Below are 19,173 nucleotides of genomic sequence, written 5' to 3'. Positions count from 1 at the left end.
GCCTTCGCCAGGGGACTCGGCCACGGGTGGCAGCCATTAACCGCCTCATTAATATACAAATCTATGCAAGTCATTTCCATTTGAATTCTATGCATATTATCAGACAGAACAAAATGCAAATATATACAAATCCATCCATATGAAGAAACAAATAGGGGAGCTCTGCATAATGGGGTTGTAATCACGCTGGGGCTTGTCTCTGCTTGAATTCTCCAGACCCCCAGGCCTGGAGTCGGTGGTGATGCCCCCTCGGGACAGTTTAGCAGCCACATAACCTTCCTGATACCACCTCTTCCAGGGTGGAACGTTTGATTTTAGAAACCTATTGAGAGATGCTGGCTGATTGTCTCTCTCATCGGGCTTCCACGGCAGAGTTGCAGTGGGTTTCTGGAGTGAGTGTGGGGTGGGGGCAGAATCAGAGGCCCATCTGGGGGCCTCACATGTTGCCACTGCTGGAGGCCAGGGAGGGGCCGGAACATGTTATGTCACTCTGGCCCTCACTGTGCACCCAACAGCCACGCCCTCTTTGGAGTCTTGGTGCATCTGGTGGCAGGGTGGGCAGAGAGGGGCTCAGCTTCCTAATTTTTTAAAATATATTTTTATTGATCTCAGAGAGGAAGGCAGAGGGAGGGAGAGACAGAAACATCAACGAGAGAGAATCACTGATTGGCTGCCACCCACGCATCCCACACTGGAGATCGAGCCGGCAACCCAGGCATGTGCCCTGACCGGGAATCGAACCGCGACCTCCTGGTTCATAGGTCGACACTCAACCGCTGCTCTACCCTGAGGGGGGCTGCACAAAGCCTTTACAGTACATCACCTGAATCTCCAGGCCCAAATGGTCCAGAGTGGGGTCCGACAGTCTCATCGTAGACCCTCTCCTTTGCTCTGGCGCGTGGCAAGACACACAAACTCATCCTTGAGTCTGCAACCCTCCTTCACTTCCAGGTGCTGTTTATACCCACGCCCTGGTGCCTCCTTCCTAGCCGGATCCTCAGTCAAAGGCCAGAAACTCAACCAGGCTCCGAGGCAATGAGAGCGAAATCAAAGTGCAAGCAGTGAACGTCTCACCCTGCAGCAAATCACACAGAAAAAAGCACGGTGCCCGTTTGTCCTTTGTTTTACTCAACTGTTGTTTTCTCTGTTTCCTTTCAATTACACCCAGGACAGGAGGAGTCTGGCCTTCAGGGTGTTTTAAAGGAGAGTTCCCACACTCCATGCTAATGAAGCCCAAACAAATCACTACCAGGAATCATTTAGCGAGGTTTAACTACAAACTCCGATGGATGTTCCTTTCATTTCTCCCTCACGGGACCCAATGGCTGTTGCATCTAGTAGGAGCGCCACTGGTTAGTGTAAGCATAATGGATACCAAGTCACAGGAAACTATTATCATAACCATTCCATACACAGCACCTTTTACTTGATAACCGTTAAGCACTTTATAAATAGAAAAGGGAGGAAGCTCATTCTAATTTGTAGATAGAGACACTGAGGCACAGATTGTCCCACATGGAGGGAGACAGCAATGCCTACATTTCACCATGCGGGGGGGGGGGGGGGGGGGCGCCAGCTCCCTTCTGTCTCTGGTCCCCGAGGCAGTCAGAACAATGAGCCCCAAAGATGATCCTTGAGTATCTGCCTTAGAAGACAAAAGGACTCTGCAAGTGTAATGAAGTTAAAGGCTCCTGAAATGCAAGATGATGATGAGTTATCAGGGTGGGCCTAATGTCATCATAGGAACTCTTAGGAGGGACAGGCAGGGGGAGGCTCAGTTTTAGGAGCAGTAGATGTGATGGCAGAGCAAGAGGCTGGAGCGATGCCAGGAGGACTCACAAACCAAGGAGAGCAGGTGGCCTGCCTCTGGGGGCCCAGAGAGCAAGGATGCAAATTGTCCCCTAGAGCCCCCGAAAGAACCAGCCTGCCACACCTTGACCTCAGCCTAGGGAAGCTCATTTTAGACTTCTGGCCTCCAGGACTGTCCTGTAATACATTTGTGTGATGTGAAGCCGCTAAAATTGGTGAGGATTTGTGCACCAGCCAGCGGAAGCTAATACAGTGCCCAGATAGCCTTTCTCAACTGAGGTTTCTCTTCTGCACCAGGGAACCGGAAAAGAATAGGAGTAACGATGTTTTCCCTCCTCCCCAGGACAGCACATAACTAGCATCATTTTGGATGCACAGGGACCGATTCAATTCATTAGGACAACGGAAGCTTTTTAGGGCATTTGAGTTGGCTTCTCCTGATGAATTCTGCTAGGAAGGCTGCCCGGCTTCAGCTGCTCCTACAGAAACTACGCAGCATCTGGCCTTGAGAAGAGACCGAGGATGCTAAGCAAGTCTACTATGACCTTGGGCACCAGGCACCAGCTCAACACATCTGGCAACACTGAAATGGATGGCTGCAGACACCTTCCCTCTGCCTGACACCCTCATAATGATTCAGAACACTCTTCAGTAGTAAAGCATTGTGAGGCAGCTGGGAGAGGGAGTCTGAGTCCCTTTTGCATATAAGGGCCATGCCCCGTACCAAGCCACAGGCAGGGGATGGAGCACGTGGCCTCCTGGCCTCTAGTCTACGCCTGTGTCACAGGCTTGGAGGGTGCTCTGGACTCTCAGCAAATTCTAAACTAACATTTTGTGGCAAATGCACAGTAGGGAGGATCAAGGCCAACACAGCCATGAAGGACAGGCTGGGAGGAGCTTCCAGGTGAAGTCCTTGGGATAATGTAGCTACTATGTTCTCTTGATTAGGCCCCATTGGCAAGAGAGAGCCCAAGTCCAGAGGAGTTTCACCGCAGCCTCTGTACAGAGACCCTTGTTCCTTAGTTGGAACCAGTCGTCACGACTTTTCCAGAAGCCTTGCCCATGCTCCCCTCACAAGCTGCTATCCTGCCTCTGAGGATGCACTTATCCCATCCTGCTCCCTGTGATGCACCCTCTAAGTTCATCTCCTTGGGGGCAGAAAGCCAGCAGGAGACATGGAGGAGGGGGAGGGGAGGAGCCACTGAGCTTGCAGTTGGGACTCCTGGGTTTTCATCTTAACTTTCGCGCTTCCTATCTGGGACCTCAGGAAGGCCATTTAACATAACCTGGTCTCATTTCCCTAATCCTTCCAAGTGAGAATGAGACTTATCATCACAGAGGTGCAAGAGCCCTGGAAAACCACTAAATACTAGATAGGTGCAAGGAGGGATTATATTATTCTCACCTCCCCCCAGGAGCACTCAGCTGCAGAAGCAGTGACAGTGACAAGCAGAGCATGCTCCCTAATGGCGCACTTTCATGGGTTAGAAAGTGAAATAACGGCACTAAGGACAGAGCCACTGAATCACTGACATGGTACAGCCTTTCCTGGATAAGACACACTGGTTGGGGGTCAAACCAGCCTTGCCTTCTAGAAGCTCATGATCTAGAAGGGAAGGCAGGGAGGGAAAGTCACTTCAATAGATTGTGACAAGCACCACAAGGGTTGCCACAGACAGACGGGAGCAGGGGGAAAGGGCACTGAGATTTGCTTGTGAGGAGGGCGGTCAGGGCAACTTCTTCCAGGAGGCAAAGTGCGCTGGTCCTTAGGGTAGAAATTGGCCTGACCCACGTGGTGGGGAGAGAGAAGTTAGGTGAAAAGCCGAGAGGCCAGCAGCAGAGCTCACTTAGAGGCCAGCAGCTCCGTTGGGCTGCAGTGAAGGGTGTGTCTGAGTGTGGGGAGGGGCGAGGCCGGACCTCCACCCTGAGGGTCTTTGTCCTGTAGATGTTGGAACACCTGCATCAGAGGAACACACAGTCCTCTAATGCCAGAGACCTCTGCCTGGGCCTGGCACATCTCACTACCCTCATGAATGGAAACTTTAAAACCTTGTATGGAAGGAGTGTGCCTTCTAACCCCCATCTGGGTCATGGAGGGTTAAAGCTGCCCTCACCCCTCCAGTCTTATCTCTGGAGACTAAAATGTCTCTTACTCTCATCTTAGCTCCTTCAGTCTCTCTGTCTGTCCCTCTGTCTCTCCAGGTTAGCCTGACAGCCACACACACCTGTACCTCCCTCTCCCTTCCTCTCTGTTGTCACCCAGACATCTGGGAGTGAGCACCTTGCCTGCACAGCAGCCCTGGGGGTTAGGGTGCCTTTAAATCTGGCACCGGCTCCGCCTCCATCTCTCTACCTCCTCTGTATGCATTGGGTTTCCCATTGGTGGCTTGGGTTGAAGAAAGAGGCCCAGAGGCCTACTGAGGAGAAAATCATTTTTTTATGAATTGAAAAATAAAATGACAGTAAGCAGCCAGTAGATTCCAGTTCACAATGAAGTGGATGTCAATATCTGTGCTTGTATTGACCTTGGAGATTTTTTACAACCAGAACAAGAATTCTTGGGTTGCATTATGCTATACATTCTGACTCACTTCTCTGTGCAACGCCGAAGAGCCATCAGCGTGGGCACTGGCATCTCTGGTAGGCAGCTGACTCTAAATTAAACATCTAAAGTGCCGGTGGGAGTGAATCGTGGCCTCTCTTAGCCACAGTCTTCCCTGTGAGTGAGGTGGCCCCGCAGCTCTCCTGGGCTTTCCTGGGGGGACAGGTCGAGAGGCACGTGGGAAGGAATGGCTGGGAGCTCTTCTTGGCTGTGAGGAAGGCCACGATGCCAGAGACAGACTGGCAAAGCCACCATGTTCCTAGCTGTATGTTCTTGACCTTGTCACCTTTGGTTTCCTAGGCTCATGACCCTGGGGGTTCCTGAGTTCATTGTCAGTGCGAGTTGCCCTAGGACTATATGACATGAAACGCTAGGGGCAGCTCCCATGAGCCACGCTAACTCCTCTGGTTAAATTGCTCTTGGACCCCTTGTACAGCCCTAGCTCATATAAACAGTGCAGTTACCCTTGAACCACATAGGCTAGAACTATGGGAGTCCACTTATTCGTGGATTAGTTTTCAATAAATTCCTGTACTGGGGATCCACAGTTGGGAGACCATGGATGCAGAGGGCTGATGTATGTATTGTTCTGGGCCATTTTATACAAGGGACTGGAGCATCCATGGATTTTGGGGTCTTGGGGCCAATCTCCCGTTTAAACCTAGAACCAGCTAGGTTTTGGGGGAGTCAAAAGTTACACTCTGATTTTTGACTTTGTGTGTGTGTGTGTGTGGGGGGGTGACCCAACGCCCACATTATCCAAAGGTCAACTATTCACATGGAAATGAGGCCATGGTGAGATGTGGAGGGGTAGAGTGAAGGGCAATTCTCTTGCCAGTAAATGCACCCTCCAAATGCTGTCTTCTTTATCGGGACAAGTCTCCACTAAGGAGTTGTTCTTATTTTCTTTAAGCCCCTCGATATTTCCTGAGAAGGAAATTGTGAGCTCCAGACCCCACGCACTGCTGCCCAGTGGACATTCAAATGCTCCGAATGCTACGCCATAAAAGGAGCAACACGGCTGGGTGTGAAGGATGCTCAGATTTGCGGTAGAAAATACCTTTTTTCCAGCTCATCTAGTTGCAACAGCCCTCAAAAAGGATATAAACATTCAGGCCCTGGCTATGTAAATGTTTAAGGGAGATAGCGCAACGTAAGAAAACTAGGACATCTGAACTTAGAGAACACGGTCGTCTGTATATTCTTATTCTCCTGGGAAGAGTTCAATGGTGTGAATCTTAGAAAATAAATATCAGTTGACACTGAGAGGGGAATGTAGATGCCCCATTATTATCAGCAAAACAGGGGAGGTAAGGAATAGATATTTCTGGAAGGTCTTTCCTGTGATCAGCTCAGCATCGCCTATTATGTATGGATGATATTGGTGAACGCCATTGCCCTGGTTGGATGAGAACCCAAAGCAAGGCTCATGCCCAGAGAAACAGCCTCGCGTGGATCTGGAGCCCTGGCAACGGCGGCCGACGCGCCGCTGATGTGGGCGTGCGTTCCACTCAGGGGTTGCGGCTGTGGAATGAAAGAAAGGAGTGTTATGTCTTCCACGCCGTGATCTATCTGCCTTTCATTCTCCCGCTGCATCCCTCCGATTCCATCTAAAGGAGCTTTGAAAACTTCAAAGAACTTTTACGCTTTGCTAGTTTATTGTAAGTGTCCATTTTAAAGCAATATTGTGATTTAAGCAGGGCCCAGGTAGGCGCGGGCCATCTTCAGAAATGATTTCTCACGCGAGTTAAGACAGAGCAGCTGGAGCTCAGGCGAGGCGTGTCGGAGGTTGAATGGCGTTCCGACGCCTCTCTGTTCCAAGCGTCCTTTTATTTCTCCCTAACGACCATTATTAATCATTCCAGAGCCGGGTGGTCTCCGACATTTCTCCTATTCTAGACTTGACAAAAGCAGGGTTTGATGTCCTGGGAATGCCTCTCTGTGTCCGGCAGCCCTGTTCTTACGGCAGGCAGCTCACACCAGGCTAACCTCTCTCCAAGCCCCATGGGGTTTCCCTTGTTTTATTAAGCCGGGAAATTTAGGTGGTAATGGATTCTTCTTAGGAAATCAGCATTTGGCTTTGGAGACGTGAAGCTACACTGGAGCTGGGGTGTGGAGGAACAGAGCAGCCATTAGCCTGTATCAGCTGCTCATTCATGCTTTTGTATTAGAAGAAATGGCTTTTAAATTTGGTTTATTTCTAGCAACTCTTCTTCCCAGGCCCTACAGTCATGAAGGAGGAGGACTATAGGCCAGGAGAGGGGTTTCTGTGGCTTCCTAAAAGGTACTCAGTGACCAAATCCTCCTGAAGGGATGGGCAGCCAGGGATATGGCGTCTGCATAGGAGTGTTTGAGTGGCGGTTCTGTCACTTACCTGTGCTGTGACATTCAGGCAAAGCATGAAACCTGAGCCTCAGTAGTTCTCATCTGCAAATGGGTATGACAGGGCCTGCTTTATGTATCGGGTCGCTATGGGGATTAACCACTGTCCTACCCGCAGAGCCCATCAGAGGACTTGGCCCTGGGCCCCAGCCCTGCTTCACCGTGATTGGCTCCAGGTCAGCAACCACAAGGCACAGTAGTAGAGAGAGAAACACAGTGAGGCCATTCAAGGTTTTGATCCTTTTCTAGTCTCACATATTCCCTCTTCCCCGTCACCTTTCTTTTTAAAAAAATGCCTTTACTGTTTTTTAGAGAGAGGAAAGGAGAGGGAGAGAGAGATAGAAGAAACATCAATGATGAGAGAGAATCATGGATGGGCTGCCTCCTGCATGCCCCACACTGGGCATTGAGCCCACAACCTGGGCATGTGCCCTGACTGAGAATCAAACCATTACCTTCTGGTTCCTGGGTCAACGCTCAACCATTGAGCCACACCAGCCGAGCCCATCAACTCTCTATGGCAGGATCCCCAAGCACCAAGGAAGTCGTGTTTGTGAAAGGAGAAAGGGAAACAGGTGGCCAAATCAAGGGACTAGTGGGGTCAAGTTCACATACCACGTTGGTCTAACATCTCTATGCGGGGAGCGGCCCAGCTCTCTTATTTCCAGCTAATCCTCAGACTGCGCAGTTGGAGCTTTCTTCTCTGATCTGTGGAGCAGCAAGTCTGAGTTTCAGATGAGGTGTTTCTAGCTCTAATGCAAAACGGTCTCTTCTCTGGCAGGGGCTGCTCAAGATGTCACCTGGCATTTGCCAGCAGGACTACGAGTAAAACGGACACAACCATCCTCCCTCTCCCACTGCCACTGCATCCACCCTCTGCCCAGGGAGACAGACAGTGGCAGCGGGAGCCACCCGGGTCCAAAGAGGCAGCAGGACCCTGCGATGCTGAGTCAGACGCTGGAGGCTGCTCCATTGGTTTGAGCAAACCTTATCTAAACACCAGGCTGGCGACCAGAACTAAGGGACAGTTGAACAATATCTGATGACATCAGCCCACATAAACGGCCAGGCCTCCCGGCCACTCAGGCCACACAGAGGAAGTGGGCGGCCCCAGCGGTGGCCTCGGCTTCCTTTCTTCCAGGCCCCACTGTGTATGTTTTATGCTGCACATGGATGGAGCCTGGGGCTTCCCACCCACCTGCCCTCGGGCAGAGCACAGGGCGAGGGCTGCCGCTGCGGCTTCGGGATCCAGGCCACCTTGCCTGCAAGACGCACTTCCAAACACACAGCCACGGCTCATGGAGACGTGCTCACGGCGCCTGTCCCTGTCCAGAGGTGCAAACGGGAGCACCTCTTCAGCCCGCCCAGGGGATAGGGGAGAATGAGGAGACGTGTTAGCATCAGTTGGTTTGCTTTTTCAGCATGAGAGGGGAGCAGCCAGAAATGTTGGTTCCAGAATCCTGAACGGGGCAAACACTTTGCTTGGGGCAGTGGGCCCAGGCCTAGGAGTGGGCTTGCTGGGGAAGTGGGGGCACTCGTGGATTCAGGCAGGGCTCTCCTGGGGAGGACACCCACTCATCACCCACAGGAGGGCATCACACAGGGGACTGCCTCGCCGCAGGGAACCCATTCTGCTAACTGAGGTTTCTCACGCTCTCTTTCTAGCTCTCCCAGCCCCCTAAGTATTTCTAATCATGCCTCCCTACCCCACAGGCACCCTGAACACTCTGCCCTCACCCCCATCAGAAAGAGGAGAAAGGAACCCAGCCTCCCAGGGGAGCTGCTGCCATCCAAAAGGCCTGCACCCCTTTTCCTTGTCCCCTGCCTCATGCTCAGCTGCCCCAGCCGGGCTGCCCCAGGCAGAGAAGGGCCCAGGCACCCACTAGGGAGCCCAGCTCCCTTCCTGGGCCTCTAGCTTGGCAGCTCACTCCCGGGCTTTGCAAGCGCTGCTGCTGCCACCATCAGGCAGATGTAGGAATCGCAGTCTTCCCCTGGCTTCATCTCTGAAAACCTTTGGGCAGCTCCTGCCTGATGTGGTCCCTAGAGACAACTAGGTGCTCCCTCCCCATCATCCCTGAGATGGTGCAGGGTCCTGGAGTTCAGCTCCCCGATGTCATGGGGCTCCCTGTGTAGCTGGGTTGGACCCAGCCTCCTTAAGTGAGGGCCCCAGGACACGGAGAACAAAGCCACCTGGACATCAAATGGCAGTTTCCCTGTCTTTGTCACCAGGGCAGCGAGGCAGCGAGGCAGGGGAGGCTGGGAGTTGCCTCCTGTGCGGTGTGCTTTGCATGAGTCTCCAGGAGCGAGCTCTACCTTTTCTGCCTCCCGAATGCCTGCACGGTGCGCCACCAGGCCGGGTGTCGCTCGGAAACTGTCATAGCTCCCAGCATTGCCAAGGGTGACAGGTGGACTGACACCCAGCACCGGAGCCGAGTCACCTGTGACATGTGCAGGTGACTGACGGGTATCGGAGCTGACAGGCATTGAAGAGCAGAAGGCTGTGATTGTTTCTTGCTGAAACCGAGGAGTGGGTGGCTCGCCAGAGGCTGTTGCTCTTGGCAGCGTTCCTGGTGACCCAAAGGTCACCCAAGGCCTTTCTCAGAGCGAAGCAACTCCCTACAGGGCGAGGCCACACCTCTCTTCTTTGGTTCCCTTCCCCTGCCCTCCTGTGGGGGCCCTCTGAGCATGTGCCTGCGGTGATGTCAGATGAACGCCCCCTTCTTTCATGATCCCTTATGTTTCATTCCATCGCTTCAATATTTATTCACAGCCTCCTGTGTGCTGAATTGTGTGCTAGGCACCAGGGGGCACAAAAGAAATGGATATTTCATCAGCCAATTAAGAGAAGAAAAGTCCCTGCCTTTGCTTTTTTTTTCTTTTCTTTCTTTTCTCGTTTCTTCAGAACAACCACAAAAGAAGCTGCCAAAGCCACGTCTGTCTCCTGGTTGCTATTCTGCCCAAAAGGCTGGTCTGTCATTTCCCCAGGCAGGAGCGGCCCAGAGTCCGGTGGCCTCCAGGTACAGCCGAAACCAGGAAGATGCAGGAGCCCATCCAGAAGGAGTCTGGGATCAAGAGGGGATGGAGCTACAGTGCGGGGCCACTTTCCAAAGGCCGGCTCCCCTATTGCATCCGGGACCCCTAACCCCTTCTTCCCTGCCTACACAGGGAGGATCCCCACAGGTTACAGGCACACAGCTCAGGGTCTGCTCATGCATGGCTCACGGTTGATGATTCGGAGCACCTGGATCTCCCACATCTGGAGACACACCAGGCACACAGAGAGCGACCCAGATGGGGCTGGCTCTGGTCAGGTAACATCACCTTCTCATTGCTGTCACGGTGACGCCCATTCTCATGAATTCTAAAAGTCACCTGCAACCCGCGAGGCTTCATACGTGGCTAATTAGCATCATGACAAGAACATACTAGCGCCACCACTGCTGCCAACAACAAGCAAAGGCAGCTGCCTGGCACCTGCAAGGAAATGTGCCGGACAAAGACCTATCATGACGTGTCATTTACTTTCTAGGCACTTATTACCCGAAACAAGCAGCCGTGGCTGATAGGCACAATCAGGAAGTCTCGGAACTGGAGAGGATTGGCATATGGTCTCGCCTACTCTCCGATCCAGTTCTCAGCGACGGGCCTCCTGTTCTCAATGGCCCGAATTCCACCCTTAACGTTTCAGCAACAGGAGGTCAGTGGGCCAGCCTCCCACACTAGGGTTAGACAGTGACCGTCTTGGGAATGTCGCTGGGTATTTCTTGCAGAACAGTGGAGGTTTTTGCTTCACTACTGAGCTTGTCCTCCTGGGAAATGGAAGCAGGCCAAAGGGTGGGGCCCCCGGGTAGGTCTGGTGACATCCTTTACTCTAGAATGAGAAGCTTGTTGGTGCTGGAGACCTATAACATGTCCAGCATCTGGGGAGAAGAGCCACTAAGCTTGGGACCTTGTTTTCCCCAAAGCCAGTGGATCTTAGCTGCCTCTGGAGAACAGGAAAATCACCAGCAAAGTGTCCCTAGGCACCTCCGGCTTGTCTCATCCTTGCCCGGGTCTCTTGTTTACAGTTTACCATCATCTTCAATGCCAGGCTGCCTCCATTTCTGCTAGTCATCCCTAGAAACAGGCAAATCTCGTTTCTCCGCGATTCCACTTGACTAAGAGTCCAGTGTGGACTCAGCCACGCCTGCTTCCGTGTGCCGCGTGGTCTCTTCCACATTCTTTACCCAGCACAGCGCTCTAATGTACTGCCTACCGCCCTCTCTGCCTTCCCCTGGAATCAGTGCGGCCGGCTTCCCCACTTACTCTACTGCTCACCATTCCGTCCTTTACCTGGAAGGTGAGCTGGAGAGAGCGAGTTTATTTCCATTCTAGTCTAGATGTGAAACTCAGGGAATACCAAGAAGAGTAAATGACATGTTGATCCTTCTTTTTGGGGGGTAGGGGGGCGTCCCATGGAACTCATGGTATAGGGAGGACTAGATCCATAAACTACTAATAATGTTTCTAAAGAGCAGACCTAATTCTGACAATCCATCCTCAGAATGTTTAGCATGGCACCCACCACCATTCACCAGCTGGCCCTTCCCTCCCCAAGCTTCCTCTCACACCCCCTTCAACGCACTAACATTCCAGCCACACGGGACCCATTCTTCTGAGCCTGTCACCTTCCGCCCTGTCTTCTCGCCGTTCCGCGTGGTAAAGTCCAGCCTGAAACACTGCACATGCTCCATGGGGAAGCCTCCTAGACATCTTTCCAAACCAAGTCATCTCCTCTGTGCGGCTTCCCCGATGCCCTTGCCTGTTCCGGCTGCTCTCCGAACACTGACCGCTCTGAGCCCATCACTGTAACCACGAGTCACAGTGTCTGTTCCCTCACCAGACTGAGCCCCCCGACACAGTGCCTCCTACACATAGGCCCTCAAGGGATGCTGGCCAACAGGCCCAGGGCTGAGCTTTGGTGTCGTCACAGGCCACTGGATCACAAAGGAAGGGGTAAGAAATGTGCCCTTTGAAATGTCCCCTAAGAAACCCTGGGGGAGAGGGCAAAATGGGGAAAATGACGGCCCATGTCCACTGCTGCAGCTCTCAGGGGCCCATTTCAAGTGCCCGTCTTCCCGGCCTGAGTGAGAAAGGCTGTGAACTTGTAACAGCTGTGCAGTGAACACAGGCCAAGTGGGCAGCCGTCTAGATAATTCAACGTTAGGTGCACACACCCTTTCAATACGACACACGCATGCCATTGCTGTGTTAGCTTCAAGGACCACAAAACCGCCTCGGGTAAACCTACTTCACTGCTCCTATGAGGAAAATGCCAGGGGGAGATTAGCATGAGAGCTCACCGCCCACGGGAGCAAAAGGGCTGATCTGTTCCAAGTTCTGGACATCACTACATGGCGGCAATAAGTGGTGTGTGTACGCCTGCGTATGTGTGAGAGTGTATGTGTAAGTGTGTGTATGTGAGAGCATGTCAATGTGTGTGTGCGCGCGCGTGATTGTGTATTTATGTGTGTGTCAGTGTGCATGTGTGAATGTGTGTGCGCGTGTGTGTGTGTCAGTGCGAGTGTGTGTGAGTGTGTGGAATGGGGTCACCGATGGAAGGAGGTGTGGCGTAGCCATGACAGGCTCTTAGACCAGAAAAACCTCGAGATGGTGTGTGGGCAGGTGCCCACATTGGGCTACATCCTTGCCTTTATTTCCAGGAAGGAGCTGGGGGAGTGCCCACCTCCCGGCCTCCATGCCCAGCCAGGGCTGCCACGGGATAACTCCGCACGGAGCAGGAGTCGCGGATGTTGGCCACTATTTCCACGGCTCAACTTGCTGCCCATGTGCCCAGGGAAGCTGGCATTTACGCGATCCTCACGGTGGTGATGACTGTGCTGGGGAAGCACTGGGCTGATGGAAGACCTTGTTTCCAAACAGCGGATGCTGAGCTGCAGTGCTAGAAGGAAACACTTCTCCAATATTGACATTTACGAACTTCCAGGGGAAGTTGTGCAGCCAGAATACTCATTTTCCCCATTTGGAGGAGAGGAAACGAAGAACATTTAACGTTTGATCCCGAGCTCCTTCGGTGGGTGAGAAGCAGAAAGGCAGCGAACGTTCCTGTTAAATGTGGTGGAGATGGGTCCGCTACAGTGTGGGTCGTGAGAGAGCGAGACCATGGAAGGCTCCCCCCCACATCCCCCCGACACACACACACATGCCTAATCCCCAAGCTCCGGCATGAATCCCCTAGGCCAGTGGTCGGCAAACTCATTAGTCAACAGAGCCAAATATCAACAGTACAACGATTGAAATCGCTTTTGAGAGCCAAATTTTTTAAACTTAAACTATATAGGTAGGTACGTTGTTATTAACTTAATTAGGGTACTCCTAAGGCTTAGGAAGAGCCACACTCAAGGGGCCAAAGAGCCGCATGTGGCTCGCGAGCCGCAGTTTGCCGACCACGGCCCTAGGCCTCTTTGCATGGATGTGACAGAAGTGCTCTAATGACCTATAGGGGACCTACCTTCTCACCTGACGGGCACACCTACCCGGGTGGGTCCCAGCCTTCCCCTGGGAGAAGCAACGGAGCAATGACACATGGAGCAGCACTGTCCCTGTAACGGGAGGTAACACCCACTCTATTTGGAACACAGGGCCCAGCTATGACAATCCGGGCACCGGGCACTGGCTGGCCCTGTGTCTTGATCCCTCGTGGAGGGCAGTGACTGGCTGTGAAACCTGAAGGAAGAGACCCCCAGAGGAGCTGCCCCAGCCGGGCCCTGCTCTGTGAACGCCGGGTGTCCACTGCTCTTGAGGGAAGGCTGGGCCCCGATCACTCTGCTGCAAGATCCCCCATTAAAGTCAGGGTCCCTGCGGAGGCGGGGGGTTGGGGGGGAGGCGGAGGTGGTTCCAGCAGCTCCCCAGCCCACTGACCCTCCGCACTGCACTGCACGACTGAATTAGAGAAGCCCCGGGCACATGAGGAGGGAATTCAGTGCCTCCCTGCTTTGGGGTTGAACCTGATTAAAACGCCTGTGCTGGCTTTTCATCCAAAAGTCACCTCAGCATCTGACAAGGAGAAGGACTGTGGCTGAAAAATGACGCCCAGAACCATGGGACACCCCCCTCTCCACCCCCACGTACATGGAGACCCTAAAATGAATGCTCTTGGCCCTTCTCCCCACTCCTTTATCACAAGCAATTTTCTTTCCCTCCTTCATGTTTCCAAAACAGTTTATCTTTTTATCTCCTTGGAAGAAAAGTACTCTGCGAATCAAAGGTATCATTAGTATTGTTATTATTTTGCTATTGAAATCTCTTGAATTCACTCCGGATTAGTCATGTGCTTTTTGGGGTCCGCAATATAACGCCTCCTAAGTCACCCCCACTGGGCTGAACAAAAAAGAAAAATTGCATCTTCAGGCCTAATCCCCTGTTCCACCCCGTCTCCTGCTGGCCCCAGCTCCTATCAACCAACACAGGGCACCAAGCCGAGCAGCTCTCTGGTCCTGTGCCGAGCTCACCCCGTCCCCAGCAGACCCTCCTCTGTGACCAGCAGGGAGGCCCTGCAGTGTCCCCCGTGCCCTGTGAAGGTGCTGACCCCACCCCACGTGCCTCCATCCCTCTGCAATTGGTCGGCTGGCAACTGAGAGCTCCCCCCGGGCAGCAGACACTGTGAGCACCTCCATACCCATCAGACACGTCCCAGTTTCCCTCACCCAGCAAATCTGTGAAAGAAGGGGTCCCACACCCCTGGCAGCTGGGCACTGCCTTCTGGCCCAAAAGGAGGGGGTTCTTTCTTCTCTAGACAAGACCTCACACCACTTGGGGTGCTGGGTGGGAGTATCACACTGACTATTCGCCTCTTCTTTTGTTATATGACGTTTCTGGGTAAGGATCCATGTTTCTAAAGTCGCTGCTCACTTCCAATACCCTTTTCTAATGCCTCCTCAGCGCGTGCCCCCTGGGATCCCCTCTGTTCTTTGGGCTGCCTCTGAGGAGCTCGCTACCTTCTCAGCCCCCCTTCCCATGCTTCCCGTCACCCCCTTAGCTCCCCCCGACCCTGGCCAACTCCCTCCACTCTCTATTTTTCCTCCTGTCTGCTCTCTGCTCTTCTCTTCCCTGGGAGACTCAGGCCCCCATGAACCTCTCCCCTTCACATGGACATCTGATAGCCCCTTTGGGGGATTCCTGCCAGCAAGTCCCGAGACTAAGTTGCTTAGATGCTTCCCAACATGTAGATGATTCCCCAGAGGAATCCTCAACTCAGGGATGTCATTGACACGGAAATGCAAGTTGTCACTATCTCCCCAACATGCCCAGAGCGGTACGATGACGCACAGGTCAACCCAACACGAGATGGGGACTCACCAGACCTAGAACTTTCAGACCCACAAAGTTCTAGGCAGGACAGGAGCCTGGGGACCCTAGAGCACAACGCCAGAAAGTGGGGAGACACCTTCCCTACCGCTGCTCAAGGAAAGGCACCGAGCCTGTGCCTTCGCCCTCTCCCCAAACTCTCAGGACCGCAAGGCGTGGGCAGCGGGGAGCCAGTCCATTACTCCTCCGCAGCCACTTAATGGGCATGGCAGGCTGGATGCAATGGTCTCGGAGATGAAGGAGGGCACGGGCGGAAATGGTTGTGGGCAAACTGAAATGGTAAAGGGAAAAAACAGAGCAAGTTCTAAGTTTATGGATGACAAGAGAATCGATTCCTTTTCACCCCGGGGCAGAACATGCCTCTTCTCCGCAGGAGGCAAATTGTGCTGTGACATTATCCCTCTCTGTACAAGGCGTGCGGCCCTGACAGCCGAGGGAGGAGGCATCCCCAGCCAGAGGAAACCCACACAGCGCACACACTGGCAGCCCTCCATCTCCTCCTGGGGAGCCAGGCCCGCCCTGCGCGTGGGCAGGGGCGAGGTGGAGGGATGCCACCTGCTCTTTCTCCTGCCACCTCGGGAAAGATAAATACACACTCAATCTCCATCTATGTGAAAACCCCAAACCTTGAAAGACTAAGGGCACCGCATAGCACTGAAGTGAATTATACCTTAATGCCTTAATTTCATTGCCTAAAGGGTTAGGAAAAACAGGGAAGGTGAATACATATTTGGCACAGCCGGCAAGAAAGGATGATGGAAATGGGCCTGAAGAGTTGACCTAAATGATCTGCTGTCCAAGTCATCGGAACTCTCTGTCTGGCCACCCCTCTGTACGAGACCTGAGGCGACCCGGCGCAGGAGGCGTGGGCATTGGTTCCAGAAACTTCGAGATGACACGCAGGTTCCAGCGGGAGAGGTGCTGGGCGGCAGATGGCTGTATCCCTGAGTGCCAGCTATGGCCCTAAATAGAACCCTGGACATTTGCTTTCTCCGAGTGGAGGGCCATCCCCGGGTCTCTGCACATTTCCTTGGAAAGCGTCCGAGGAAGAAGAGTACCGGGAAGGTGGGGGTCAGAGGGATGACAGCCGGAGCCATCTAGAGCCTGCGGGCTAGCCTGCTCCTGACTCCTTGAGAGAGGGTAACCTCTATCCAATAGTGAGAAACACATGGCACTAGGTAGGGGTTGGCACCGTCAATGAGGGTCAAAGAGATCCCTCGGGGGAATTCACAATACTCATAACAACATCCACATTAAAATAAAGGTCCTCAGAGCCAGTCAAAAGATACTCGATTGCAATGAAATCCATAAAGCATCTTCCCACTTGACCTTTAAGTCCTCTAGGCAGATGCTGTCTATTTGAGGGACCTGGGACAGACAGTGCCCAGTGATGTGGGCTATTCTGACCGGCTGGGTGCACTTTGGTCTCAGCAACCTTCATGAGACCTGTTTCGGAGCCCTGTGCATCCACCATCGGACACTCAGGAATAACAAGGAACCTATGGATCATCGCCTGATGCCGTGGTTTCTTCCCAGTGCCCTCCGGGCTAGGGGTAGAGGAAACGGCGCCTTTAATCTCCACAGGTAAATATTTAAAGATTCAAATGAGGCTGTCCAGCAATAGCTCTGCACTGAGACAGGAATAAGCAAAGTGGAAGATGCACCCCGATGACTCAGTCGGAGAGGCACTTAGACACCTCCAGACTCCGCGCGCCAATCTGGAGAAGAACTGTTTTGGTGTGCCGCCAAGGAAAACAAACCGTGTGCCGGGGGGCGGGGGGGGGGGGGGCCGGATCCTCCTTTGGGGGATCCCACATGCAACTTCCCGAGTGAACTGGGGAGAGGCACAGCAGAACGACAGCGAGCCGCTGTATGTTTGTGTAGACGCGTGCCCATAAGCAAGTGCACACACATCCAAGAAGGAGGGCAGTCTCGCCAATGGTAACATAACCAAGCTGTTTATACCAGGGCTTGGAGGTACTTATTCATTCAGCCTGAAAACTCTGGGGAAGGCAATTTATCTTCCTGCTGCTGTAGGAGCCCTGGTGAGGGGCACACAGCCCCAGAATGTGTGTGTGTGTGTGTGTGTGTGTGTGTGCACATTATTATTACACACAGGCATGGGGAAGCGCCCCTCGGGTTTAATCAGGATGGTCATTAGCAACATTTGATGAGGGGAAATCTGCAGGGACCACAGTACCAGTGAAGAGGTGAGGAAGGCGGCTGGGATTCGGCTCACACTGGCTTCTCCCTGACCGGGGATGGAAGAGAGAGGTGCTGTTTGCTTGCAAAGCCAGCCCCCCCAGAGTAGTGCTCTGCTTCCCCCAAAACTTTTACCCTTCATTGCACCAACAGATGGACCTGCTCTGCTGTGGATTTTTTTCTGAGCGAGTCCCGTCCCTCTCAGAAGCGTGCTGGCTGGCACCAACGCTGCCTTGGAGGGCAGAGCGGCCCTGGCATTCTGAAATGGGAAGGAGTCCATTGACTCATCCCCTTTGAACTCAGTTCCACAGGTGACTGGATGCCTTAGGCTAAGTTGGCACTCTCCAACCCTCTCCCCGATTCTCCTGCCACCCTCCGACATTCCCAGCCCCACGCCGCCCAGTGGCGGGGAGCCCAGAGGTGGCAAAGTTCTTTTCTGAATGTCCACCCAGCTCCTCCGCTCCTGCTAGGCTGCAGAAACGAAACAATCAGCACCAGGAGCGAAATTCCATTCTACACCCTGAATCCAGGGCTGTGCAGAGCTCAGAATGCAATCTGGCTCAGGGAACGCGATTACATTCAGGGAAACTCTTCGCATGCTTTTTTCCCCACGCCCTGCAAATTACCCCCACGGTGCATTCGGTAATTGCAGCCCCTTTTGCAAACGTGCGACGCACACACTCGCTTCTGCATACGCTCCCGCAAGTCAGACCTTTTTTGAGCTAAAAAAAATCCACGGAAACAAAGCTCTCCTCCCCACCGCTCCCTCTCCAGCCAGGGTCTGAAGGGAGAGGAGGTGCCCAGAAGTTCAGGGCGGCTCATCCAGAGACACTGTCTCATTAACATACCGGGGCATAAAGGACTCATTTGCATTGGAGAGTAGGAGCTGGATGTTGACAAGTGAGAGGAAAAAGTCGGCCCTCCTCCCCCCTCCCCCCGACCCCCATACCCCTTCCCTCCAAAGGAAAATAAACAGTAGCATTTTGTTGCATTTTCCAAGGCAAAGGAGCAAAGCCGGCGCACCGCGACCTGGCCGGAGAGGCGCATCCATCAGCCGAGTTTCCCAAGCCTCCCGCCTTCCGCCCTGTGCCTCCCGCGCCCCGGCAGCTCCGCCACTTGCCCCGCAACTCCGGCGGCCTGGGTCCTACCTTGGCCGAAGAGGAAGGAGCAGACGAGGAGCAGGTGGAGCTGGGAAGGTTTCATTCCTCGGGCGCGGCGAGGGCGAGCCGGGCGGGCAACTTGGGCTCGCGATGAGTTTCTCCTCCGCGGCTCGCGGGGCTCAGCCTGCGCCGGGGTCCTCGCCGGGGTCGCCCAGCAGCCGTCCGTCCGGCGGTCCCCGGGGCCTCCGGCTCCAGCGCCTCCGGTCTCCGCAGCCGGTCGGCACGAGTGGCCTGTGTCTAGCCGCCTCGAGCAGCCGGGGTCTTCAGCAGCGTCCCCTCTCGGAGCAGATCCATCTCCGCTGCCGGCCTCCCGGGCGCACAGCTTCCTCCGGCTCCTCCCACCGCCAGCCAGCGAGCGAGCGGGGGACCAGTGACAGAAGGGCTCCTTTCACTGGAGCTGGGGAGGGGCGAGGGAGGGGAAACGGGCCGTAATTAAAGAGGAAACACTTGGAAAAGGAGATCTAGGCGCCACGGAGGAGGGGGGTGTGCTCTGCTCCTTCTTTTTCCTCTCCCCCTACATAGGAGGAAATTCAGCTTCTCACCAGTAATGGCCAAAAGGCATCTTGAACAGCGAACGGAGCTGTGACTTTTTCGTCCACACGCTATCATGTTGTCTAATGGGCGTGAAGTTAAGAATGACTGTATGCACGT

At 53.7% G+C, this 19,173-nt stretch overlaps 1 protein-coding gene across 2 annotated transcripts in view; it reads right to left on the bottom strand.

Annotated features, from left to right (window-relative positions):
- KIRREL3 (kirre like nephrin family adhesion molecule 3) overlaps nucleotides 1-18,858 on the bottom strand; it is a 456,015-nt gene extending 437,157 nt beyond the window's left edge. For both annotated transcript variants that reach the window (XM_036354300.1, XM_036354301.1), the window contains exon 1: nucleotides 18,511-18,858. In XM_036354300.1, the coding sequence (XP_036210193.1) occupies nucleotides 18,511-18,565 (55 nt within the window). In that variant the 5' untranslated portion in view covers nucleotides 18,566-18,858. The remainder of the gene's footprint in view (nucleotides 1-18,510) is intronic.
- Between the last annotated feature and the right edge of the window lie 315 nt (nucleotides 18,859-19,173).

Source organism: Myotis myotis, unplaced genomic scaffold, assembly GCF_014108235.1.
Source record: "Myotis myotis isolate mMyoMyo1 unplaced genomic scaffold, mMyoMyo1.p scaffold_m19_p_20, whole genome shotgun sequence".
Classification (NCBI taxonomy): Eukaryota; Metazoa; Chordata; class Mammalia; order Chiroptera; family Vespertilionidae; genus Myotis; species Myotis myotis.
This window is presented reverse-complemented; position numbering and strand designations above follow the sequence as displayed.